We start from the raw sequence: 11,927 nt of genomic DNA on the forward strand, positions 1-11,927 counted from the left end.
GGGGATCCCCCAACTGGGGATTGGCTACCCTAAAAATAGTCAACATCTATAACATCTATAAAATTGGCTTTTTTGCACACCTACTGCTAATGATGGCACTATTTTCTCTTGGGGAAGGGGGAGTGTTGGGGAGGGGAAATGTGAAATCCATAGATTTGAGGGGCATGTTCTTTTTCTAAATTTGATAAGCAGTTACTGTTATCACAATTCAAAACACAAATAATCACTGATTTCAAGCATAGTACCTTTCTTGTTTAAGAGCATATTCCAACATTTTTATTCTTCGCACTAGATCCTTCTTCAGATTCTCTTGCCCTTTTCTTTCCCCTTGAAGAAAGGCAATTTGGGCCTGAAAAAGACAATGCTTTACATAGAATTTTTTAAACAACCCAAGTTTCTTCCCTATGACTATTCAATGCCAATATTTTGATTTTAAAAATATTTACAATATTACCAAAGTTCTTAAGGCAAGGAAAGCCCAAAATCTAAATAGTGATCTAGCATATGCAGTCAAAGTCTTCAGAGTCTGCTCTTGTGATAAAATCATCTACAAATAAAATTAAACAGAATCTTCAAGCATCCTCTGATGCATGAAAACTCAGACTGGAATAAATTATATTAGTCTTTAAGATACTACTTCTGTTAATTTTTCTGCAACTAACTAGCACTGTTACTGCTCTGGATTTACCAACTACTAATAATATTTATAACATTTATAAATTAACTATCACATAAACTTCTCAATGCAATAACAAAGAAGCCTTCAAAACACATACACTTTCTGTTCCAGGATATTATTCATAGAAAAGAAGCCATTTGCCATTGTTGGGAATTTAAGTAGCAGGACTTTTTGCCTTAATATTTTTTCAGCAAGAGGAGGTTATACAACATTAACACGGTTAACACCAATACTACCTTTAAGCTGTGGAATCTTGTGAGCAAAAATTCTACATTGTGAATTACTGGCATTAAAGCTGTTAGCTACGGCATAAATTAGCTTGCTCTAGGCTCATTTTTCCAACAAAAACGTGTGAGCTGGTGGCTAAAAAACTGTGAGCTAGCTCACACTAACTCAGCTTAGAGGGAACACTGGTTAACACTATTACCTCATATATTTGCAGCCTGAGTGACCATATCACTCCAGACTTGTTCCATCTACCCTGGCCTGCAATTTGTTTCTAGGTTCAATTCAAGGTGATCATATTGACTTTTAAGCTCCGGTGTGGCCCAGGACCAAAATACCTGAAGAACCACTGTCTCCCATATGCATCTACTTGTTCACTCCAGTCATCTTTAGAGGCCCTGCTTTGGTTGTCCCCGCCCTATGAGGCTCAGGCAGCAGCCTGAAAAAAGACTTCCTTGGACATGGTACCAAGTGAAGACTTTTTTGTTTCATTTGGCATACCCCCAATAATGGTTGCTCAAATGTTTTCATGTACATTGCCCTGGAGACCCTGATCAGGCAGAAAGATGACATAAGAATATTTTAAATAAACACAAATGTGATTTTTAAAAAGTGAAGGCATTGATATACAGTAGCAAACAGCACTCATTTTCTTTTACTTGAAAATTCCCCTAATACATTATTTGAATTAGACAAAGCACAACATCCAAGAGTATGTGATGTTAACTTAAGCATCATCTGTTTGAATACCAGAAGTCTGAACTAAAATCTGACTGTAAAATATTTAACAATATTTTAATACTAGGAATACAAATCGTATTTTTGAATGCACCATGACCAACAGACCCATGGGCTTGTCCTGCAGACACTCCTAAACCTGCAGACACTCCTAAGGCAGTTTATGTTTTCACACACACACCCTATAAAATATCACCAACAGGTTTTGCAGAACTTTCTTGGCTAAAAGGTCAACATTCCAATCAGTTGTCACAATTTTTTTTCTGAAGATGGGGAGGGGCTGAAGTAGAGATAATGATATGTTTTCTTTGTATGGGTGAAGCACATTCTCTAAAGATCTTCAAAAGCCCAACCTTATTCATCAATACATCAATATGAAATCCACCTCAATACACCTCTGTTTTAATACAGAAAGATGTACTAACGTTTCAGAATAAAATTAAAGGCAAATAAAGATGACAAAACTAAAATGTAAGGGTAACTGTTCAGGGGCAGAAAGCCTAACATTTTTAATTTTGCTACATTCTCAAAACAAGTTTAAAGTACTAAGAGCTAATCCAAGATCATAGCTGATATTGTTCCAATAATTATTTCCACCCATAGTGTAAGTAGCTCCTTGACACAAGAGAGTACTGAGCTGTTTCATATCAGGCTATATACACAGCTCCTCTTATCTGTTTCACTTGAAGAGCTATTCACCATTTAAAGTAAAATAAGGATTAAGATATATATGCAGATCTGATAGTGGCACAGTAATTAGCCACTGCATTCAAGTACACAGCTCCAAGCTCCTAACAAATGTCTATTTCCAAAGAAGTTCTGAAACTATTTTCACAAAGTTTGAAAAAGGGTCTTTTCCATAAATAATGAAGAATTTGCCCTGTTTTCACCTTCTTGCTGTGAAGGAGCAGGGCAGTATAACTGATTTCCACTGCTTCCCTGGATCCCAACCTTTTTGAGTCTGTGGGCTCCTCTGGAATTTTGACATAGGGGTGGTGGTCACAGCCACACAATGGCTGCCTCAGGAAGCAGAGACAAGCACAAAATGTCAAGTAGTGAGGTTATGTTTGACTAATAATAGCACTTCAACATTTCAGGCAGAAGCTCTATTTAACAGGATGCTTTTTAAAATGAATGTATAGTTTTAAAGTATTTATTGTATTACCTTCAGTCATGTAGTAAATATTTCCATGTTGTGGTGGCAGCTGCTGCTGAAAAATGGTTTGATTGCATTTTTTTTTTTAAATCTGGACACTCAATCAGATTCCAGTGACCAAACAGAAGCCCTGACAAGCAAATGCCCCAGCTCACCCAGCCCACTTTCTAAAAACACTTGCAGGCATCAGGAAAGGTGTCAACAGGTGCTATGGCACTCATAGACACTACACTGGAGACACCTCCACAGACCTGTGAAATATTTGACACATATCTCAATGCCTTCTCTTATACATGTCTCCATGTTTTCATGGCCAGAATAATACAAAGACCCTGAATAATGAAATCACCGTGGTTGAAACCAGAAACATCTATGCTACTTACAGGGCATAAACAGAAAAATCATCCCAGTCACCTACTAACGGTACACAGTCTGCCCTATCCTATCCCAAGTGCTACTAACACTGTTACCCAAACTGACTCCAAACTAATCTGCCTATGTTGACAACAGATGTAAGAAAAGAATTGTGTTTCCTTTAAGAAAGACAGATGTTTCTGTTCTCCAAGGTACAAAATTCTTTGTAGTGCCTCGGGCAGCTAGCTGAGGACATCAGGGTGCTGCAAGAAGCTATGGATGTGAGGATCTAAGAATATCCATTTTGAGAGAGCATTTTCTTTCAAATGTTACGTGTACACATCTTGATACTATTACAGTATGCTCCCCCTTGAAGAGAGACTTTAAAATGAGAAAAATGTGATCCTCAATAAGAGTGAAATGCTTCAAAACACTTTGCTCTGAAAATGCTACATGTAGTCCCACACACCATCTGGTGGCAATCCTTCTTCAGGTCCAGAGACTACTTTAGCTGACTCAATGTGCTTCCCAAAGTTCAAATGCCTCTGTAAATAACAGTAAGACTAGGACAACACCATTTCACAGTGGAACTCCTTAGTTCTTTGTTGAGCAAAATAGGATGCCATTTTTAATCACAGTGCATATATATATGAACGTTTTTTAACAGTTGACTACTAATACTGTTTTATTTCTCTACTCACCTAGTCAGGGTTTTTAAATATCATTAAAACAGAGATTCCATTCCAACTCTTGGAAGGATGTTACACAATTTGCATAGTTCAAACACCTCTGTTTCTGAAGACATTAACCAACCTACACATACTTTGTCTTTCACTACATTAAATTCTCTTCCCAAATTAGGCTCCTAGCTTAGCCAAGTACTTACAAGCATACTCTTTCTCTAACTCACTCACAGACCCACTATGTTTGATTAATTGCAATGTCTAGCCATTTAAACAACATACAACAAAGATCTAGTTAATGGAAAAATCACATGTCTAATAAGAGCCCAGTGCAATTTGTCACAATTGTGTATACATTACATGTGCAGCCTGGAGGAGCATAGCATTATTAGAATGGCAATGACTACAATAATTAATTATATGAGAGAATAATTATGACCTGAAGACCAGATAGACTGCAAACATGAAATGAAGCTTTACTTTTCATTAAAGAAACTGTAAATAACACATGACTGTTTTGTTTTGGCTGAAATAATGTTTAAATTTAAAAACAAGAAGAGTTCAAAAGAAGGGCAGTAGATTCAATTGCTCAGGGCACAGCAAAACCATACCAGGGAATCAGTGCCTTCGCAACATTCATAATGAAATCCTAAAGAGCTAAATTACTTACGGTATTTTTCGGACCATAAAACACACTTCCCCCCCCCAAAAAAAAGTGGGGAGGGAAGTGTGTGCGTCTTATGGAGCAAAGGTACCTTCCTCCGGGGGGGGGGGGCGATCCGCTGCCTCCGCCTCTGATCCCGGTGCTTCCCCGCGCCTGCCTGCCTGGCTCCAGCTTCTTCCAGCAAGCGCTGGGATCGCTCCACACTGCCCCCACCGCAAACCCAGCGCTTCGCGAGCGCCGGCTGCGGAGGGGGCAGCGTGCTTCCTCCATGCCTGTCTGCTTGGCTCCAGCTCTGACGTTTACAGCAAGTGCCAGGATCGCTCTCTCTATCCTCCAATCCCGGCGCTTGCTTTAAGCATCAGAGCTAGAGCCAGGCAGACAGGCACGGAGAAAGCACACCACCCCCTCCACAGCCGGCGCTTGTGAAGCGCTGGGTTTGCGGAGGGGGCGGGTGCTTCCTCCGTGCCTGTCTGCCTGGCTCCAGCTCTGATGCTTAAAGCAAGCGCCAGGATCGGAGGGCAGAGGGAGCAAAGCACTGGGTTTGTGGTGGGGGCAGCGTGGAGCAATCCCAGCGCTTGCTGGAAGAAGCTGCAGCCAGGCAGGCAGGCGTGGGGGAAGCGCCGGGATCAGAGGCGGAGGCAGCGGATCGCCCCCCAGGAGGAAGGTGCGTCCTATGGCCTGGAGCACCTTATGGACCAAAAAATACGGTAACTTATGTTAACTTGAGTTATTAGTAGTTAAAACTCAATATTTAGCTAATTTTATTTAGTGAATTTCTATGCTACCTGTACAAGAGCTCCTATATAGACAAACAAAGCTTACAGTACTAACTCGATTGAGAGGAGTGAAATAATGAAATGAGCTGAAACAAACAGAAGGAACTTTCCAAAGAAAGAAGTGTAATGTCTTAGTGATTGTAAAAACACAAGAAGCAGAACCAGATAGCAAAGCACAAACACTTAGTAACCATGGAACAGGTGTATTGGCCATTGTTAAAATGCAGAAGCAGAACTACTGTAGTAAAAGAAATGACACGGTTGAACAGGCCATGAGAACAATAGAGATTAATAGCAATAGAGACTAATAAGTAGCAAGTACGCAGGCGTAATCAAGTAATGAATATTAACTGACACACCCTACTTCGGAGAAAGGTACATTTAAATGCACATGCAATGTATGTAGGGAGGGGTACATATCAAAGAGGGAATATGAAGCAGGCAGCTAGGTAGGCTGTACCTTCCAAGTACCTCAATCTATGGGAAAAGGAGGAGGGACTCATCGGCCGGGAGTAGAGGATAAAAGGGCATGTATGGAACTGATCAGAGAGCTCATTGCAAAGCGACTCCCCTCTTTCTTGATATCAATAAAGTTGTATATTTTAAAGGAGACTCCCGACTGACAGCTCTTTTTCTTTGAATCTCCTGGAGGGGTTGGGAGAGGCAGACACTTTGCCCCAAACATCGATGATGCTCATAACAGGGATGCTTTATGAAAAAATATTAAGCCTGAGTTCCCAAAAGGCAAAAAGAACCAAAATTGGAAGATGCAGATTTTTAGTTCCATCCCAACAAAGGCAAAGGATCCAGACCCACCTGTAACTGACAGCTCCAGATGGGGAAGCATACCCTCATTTTCACTCAGACGGTTCAATGAGGACTGAGTGAACACTACAATGAGAATGGTGATGCAGACCCAGGTGTCTGCCTCCAGCCACATCTGCTACACATGTGGAAAACTGCTTCTGTGCACAGATCTTCTCTGTTAGCGTGGAGTAAAAAATGTGGAAGCATTAATTTAAGTAGGATGCCATACTTATTTAAAGTATTTCCATGCCACCTTTCTGCCTGATAGCAGGTTTACAATGGGGCTCAGAATAAGAGAAGACTGAGTTATGATACTTAAGCTATTAATAGGGAGGACAATGGTGCTCCCATCTGCTGCTCCTTTCAATATATGGCTGGGCAATACCGATTCCAGTTCACATACTGATGTGCTCTTCTTAACTTACCAATAGGATGCCCATTAACATAGAAAGAATGTGACCTGTTGTCTTTTGGAACATACTGAGTCACTAAGACTGAGAGAGCGTTCTGAACAAAGAACAGATTCCAAGTTTCATTTTTCACTAAACAGCATTCTATTTGTCCTTCTGTATATTTTTTTCCAAGAAAAATACAGTCTTCCATTTCCATAGGTATTTCATTGTTTTACCTGAAGAGCAATTCACAAGCCAGAACACAATATAAATATAGATGAATGCTAAACCAGAATATATTCATAACTTCAGTAGTGAACTTACTCTGTAAGCACAATCACCTTACTTTAAGTGCACCTTCCTTAAATGCAGTCAACATTTAATTTTTCTATTTATACCCCGCCCTATCCCGCAAGCAGGCTCTGGGTGGCTTACAACAACGGTCCCCAACCATTTTGGCATCAGGAACCGGTTTTGTGGAAGACAATTTTTACAGAGACCGGGGGGAGGCGATGATTTCGGGATGATACAATCATGCAGTTTATTTCTGTTAGTTTGGTGTGGTGGTTAAGTATATGGACTCTTATCTGGGAGAACCGGGTTTCATCTCCCACTCCTCCACTTGCAACTGCTGGAACGGCCTTGGGCCAGCCATAGCTCTCACAGAGCTGTCCTTGAAAGGGCAGCTTTTGGGGAAAGCTCTCTCAGCCCCACTTATCTCACAGGGTGTCTGTTGTGGGAGAGGAAGGTAAAGGAGATTGTGAGTCACTCTGAGACTCTAAAATTCAGAGTGGAGGGCAGGATATAAATCCAATGTCGTCTTATTATTTCATTGTAATATATAATGAAATAACTGTACAGCTCACAGCCCAGTTGCTAACAGGCCACGAACCGGTACCAGTCCACGGCCCAGGGGTTGGGGACCCCTGGCTTACAACATTAAGAAACCTTACAAAACATCAAACAAACTACATCCAAACTAGATAATCTCATAATTACAGAACTGACAAAAATCTTAATTCACATCATTGGCAACAAGTCATAGACCACATATAGGCTGGTAATGTTCAGCATAACATAAGCATAAGGTGCTGGGGGGAGCAATGATTTCAGGGGACACCCGTTGGATCAATTAAAAACCTGGCGGAAGAGCTCCGTCTTATAGGCCCTGCAAAACTTAGATAAGTCCTGCAGGGCCTGGATCTCCAGCGGGCCCAAATTCCACCAGGTAGGGGCCCAAACCAAAAAGGCCCTGGCCCTTGTTGAAGCCAGTCGGGCGTCCTTAGGCCCAGGGATCACAAGAAGATGCTGTGCAGCTGACCTCAGAACCCGGAGGGGGGCTCATATGGGGAGAGGCAGTCCCAAAGATATGCAGGCCCCAGGCCATAAAGGGCCTTAAAGGTAAGTACTCACACCTTGAAACAGATCTGATACTCAAGGGGTAGCCAGTGCAGTTTGCACAGCACTGGATGCATCCACACCCGTATGAGAACACATGTAATTTCTCTCTATCCCAACTTGGGTGCATCTTCAAACACATTTATTAAATTTTTAAAGGCTTTTAGTTGAGGCACCAGACATCAATTACTACTGGCCCCTCCTGCACAAACTCCCTCCCAAACTGCTGTCCAACTACTGCTGGCAAGGAGTTAGTTAACTCAGGAACCCATTGATTAGGCCATTCTTGAATATTAATAATCAGTAACAGAACCAGAATATGATTTCTTTCTCATAATTCCAACTTTGTTATTGTCCATTGTGATTTTAAGTTGCTGTTTTTAGAATTCTAATGTGTCTATTGTTTCTAATGTGTCTGAGCCCGTTTGCAGGGAGGGTAGGAGATAAATTAAATTAATAAAATAAAACAATACATTAAGAAAAATCAAACTATGTATCTATATTTGTAAAACACTGCTCCCTGCACAAGCCAACCATAATGCTCTTCTATTTTGCTTTCTAAAGAGGAAGTAGTTATTTGCTTTGTGGTATGCAGCAGATCACTAAGAAAAGGTAAAGTGTGCCTTTCTCAGGCAATGAACAGACTTAGTGATAAAGTATACTTACTAACTTTTCATTTTGAGAAAAGAATAGCAGCCAAGAGTCTGAGTATGTTACTCTAAAATTACTGTTCATCTGTGTTGTCAAAGACAGTTTAAAACAAATACTGTTCCCAAAAAACACTGCTATCACAGTATGAGATGTCCCCCTACTCCCACAAACAGTATATTTCTATTTAGAATACCATCTGCTTACTTGCAGTTTGAAGCGTTGCTATTCCTAGTCACAGAGGAAGAAAAAGAACTTAGAGGTCACCTTTCCATCCCAATATACTTTCACAATAAAAAAGAAGTTTAAGTCCTTCCAACAGAATTTTTCAAAGTTATTTCAAAAAGCATACTTTAATGACAAATGTTATTTTTTTCTACAATTCATCTACAGGTGACAGTGCTTTGGGATCTCACCTAAATTTAAAAAATGGATCCATATGTGGCATACAGGACTGCTATTCTAGAAATACAAGGATGAAGCTCATCCAGGTCAACCAATCCACTTGTGGACCGTAACAGAGACCCTTTTAACAAAGACTCAAAGAAGAAGAAAACAGAACAAGCTGCGAGAGAAGGCACTGAACTTACTTCACATATTACACAGGAAATACAAGATCTGAAACATCCAAAATCATCCTTCACAAGTTATAATTGACAAAATCCTGGTTGAATGCTACCATCGCTTCACAAGAATCCACTGTTCATTAACTCTCTTCATGTTATACAGCATACTTAAATTTTGTGCGTGGGGGGGGGGGGTAACTTCTCTCCCTAATTGCCAGGGGAAAACAACAACTTGTTACTACATAAAGGCTCTTAGGGAAGGCAAAGAAGAGGTGGAACAACAGGCAAGGTAGTCTAATAATGAAGTAAACGGGTATTGGAACTTTGGGATACATGTCCTATTACAGATTCAACTGTTTTATTAATCACATTATTCTTCTAGCATACCACAATGTACACAGAGATTCCAAATATAAAGAGCTGTACAGAACACATCTAAATGGGCAATTTTAATCATATTGAAATCTCAAGAGCAACAAAGGGAAATCATTAGTGTTATCATAGCTACTGCAGAAAAAAAGGCTACTCCCCTTAAACCTAATTCTGAGACATGACCATCATATCGCAATAGCCATAGAAAACTCAAGTGACAGCTATCCCTTCCTCCCTTCTTGTAAATCCCAAAACTCTTGGGAAAAAACAGGATCTGAAATCACTCTCCCTCCCTCTTCAGTTGAGTTACATAACAGCTACGTTCATCCATATGTCACTAAACCAAACCTTCACTGAAATTCTACTTTCAGAAAGAGTAACAGAAAACTAGCAGATTCAGGTGGGTGGCTGTGTTGGTCTGAAGTAGCAGAATAAAGTTTGAGTCCAGTGGCACGTTTAAAACCAGCAACTTAAGCCACTTGGGTTCCCACTGGAGGAAAAGGTGGTGTGTGTGAAATAAATAAAGAAATTCTACCCCACTAGCTAGATTTTTCACACATGTCTCATGTACTCAAAAGTTTTCCTCAAAATTCACAACATGACCTAAATGAAATATCATTCATTCTCCTCCATTCTGCCATACTTTGGTGTGGCAAAGAAACAGCAGGGCTGGACTACATAGCAGGAGGGCTTCAGTATCAATGTCCTCCACTGAGTTCTATGTGGTAATACTGTTCTACTGGCATGAGTGATGGAGGGGAGGTGGAAGTCTCACCTGTCAGACATGACAAGCATTTGGGCAGTGGCTTGGGTCCTTCAATACATGGTGATTGTAAAGGTTTTTGAAACAATGTATGTTAAATGTTCTGAATATCTGAAAAACAGCTGTATAATTGTGTTGCTTCCAAACCCACAAAGATGAGAGAGATCCACACCAGCCTCGTAGCAATACAAGGAAGCAATTTCTACCATCTTTCCACATCATCTCCCATGCTCTGCTTTCACAAGTGAAGACAACACACACATACAACCAATATCATGCTCTGCTTTGAGGATGAAGAAATCACAGAGTCAATCTGAATCTTTGCTTTTCATACTCCATATACACACATGGAAAATCCTGAGTTGTCAAAGGGCTTCCAACTTGAGTAAGACTCCTGTGAGTAACAACCAAAGGTTCCCTTCTTTTAAAAAGCAACGAAAACCAGACTCAATCCTGTAAACCCTCCCCAACCTATAGCGGGGGAGGGGGGGGGAGGGACAAGCAGCTGACCACAGCAAGGGAGTGGGAAAGGACGGGCTCTCTGCATGTGCTCAGAGAGACAGAACTGCACGAAGGCCCCACAGTGAGCCCTGATGAAGGTAGCTTTGATTCTCGAAACCTTAAGTCCTGAAAATATTGTTGTTCTCTAAGGTGCTACTGGACTGGAATACAGAGAGAGCCCTGACACTGGAAAGCGTCCCCAAGGCTCAGCCCTCACTCCTCTGAAGCGATGTCGAGAAAGACATCGGGAGGCGAGAAGCTGCTGAGAAAACACAGACAGCAGAAAGGAGAACGAGGAGAGATATTATCTGTGTGGGAGGGGGGGAGAGAAGCGTGCATGTACACGCGTCTGCTTGCGTACACGAGTGTTGCAAGGCGGTAGGGAAGAGACGCTACCTGCAGCTCCGCCCGCTCTGCCTCCCACTCGGCTCTCTCGGCCTCGAAGCGGCCCCACTCGTGCTGCAGGAAATGCAGGATACCAGGGACGCTGTACTGAGCCCGCGCCGCAGAGGCCGGAGCCGGAGCTGCCGAGGAGCCCCCAGCAGCCGCAGCCGCCTCCCCTGGCTCCAGCCCCGGCCCGGCCCCGCCCGGAGGTGGCGGCAGTAGCAGCGCGTTGTTGTTGTTGTTGTTGAAGAAAACGCCGGGCCCCGCCTGCTCGTCCATGGCCGGAGCCGTCGTCGCGGCCGGAGCCCCCCAGCCCCGCCTGGGCAGCCCCCAGCAGCAGCGGCGCCGCCGTCGCCCTCACGGAACCAGTCAGCCGCGCCTCAGTGGAAACAGCACCAGCAACAAACTGGGCGCGTCCTGTCTTCCGTCAGCGCCTCACAGCCTCCTCCGTCGGCCGCTACCGAGCGCCGCTAGGGACAATGCAAAAACGCGTTCTGCGTTGGTAGAGCCCTGGCAAACTGGGAAGTGTAGTTCTTATTCTGCCCTTGCCAGATTCTGTGCTAAAAGTATGGAAAGTCTGTAGAAGTGTCCGAATAAAAACAGGCCGTACCCGTCGTAATTATAATCCGTGCAAATCTCATGCCACAAATGGTTTCTGTAACACGATTCGTCCTCTCCCTTTCTGGCTGCTCAGTGGTAAAATCGTATCGTGAGGAGATGCGTTCTTAGTGCGGTAGAGGAACTGGAATCCATGGCCTTGGTCCCCAGAACAGGGGTATCCCATAATATTCCAGTTAAACGCTCTTAAGTTTTTCTAGCTA

The 11,927-nt window shown here is 42.4% G+C and overlaps 1 protein-coding gene across 4 annotated transcripts in view; it reads right to left on the reverse strand.

Moving 5' to 3' along the window:
• Positions 1-11,559, reverse strand: part of STRN (striatin) — a 90,536-nt gene extending 78,977 nt beyond the window's left edge. For 2 of the 4 annotated variants that reach the window (XM_060244217.1, XM_060244192.1), the window contains exons 1-2: positions 11,119-11,558; positions 246-349 (exon numbers count right to left, since the gene is read on the reverse strand). In XM_060244217.1, coding sequence (XP_060100200.1) covers positions 246-349; positions 11,119-11,385 — 371 coding nt within the window. In that variant the 5' untranslated portion in view covers positions 11,386-11,558. Of the gene's footprint in view, positions 1-245; positions 350-11,118 lie in introns of all 4 variants that reach the window. The other 2 variants (XM_060244200.1, XM_060244208.1) reach the window with 2 other exon arrangements.
• Positions 11,560-11,927: the final 368 nt, after the last annotated feature.

This window comes from Heteronotia binoei, chromosome 1, assembly GCF_032191835.1.
Source record: "Heteronotia binoei isolate CCM8104 ecotype False Entrance Well chromosome 1, APGP_CSIRO_Hbin_v1, whole genome shotgun sequence".
Taxonomy (NCBI): Eukaryota; Metazoa; Chordata; class Lepidosauria; order Squamata; family Gekkonidae; genus Heteronotia; species Heteronotia binoei.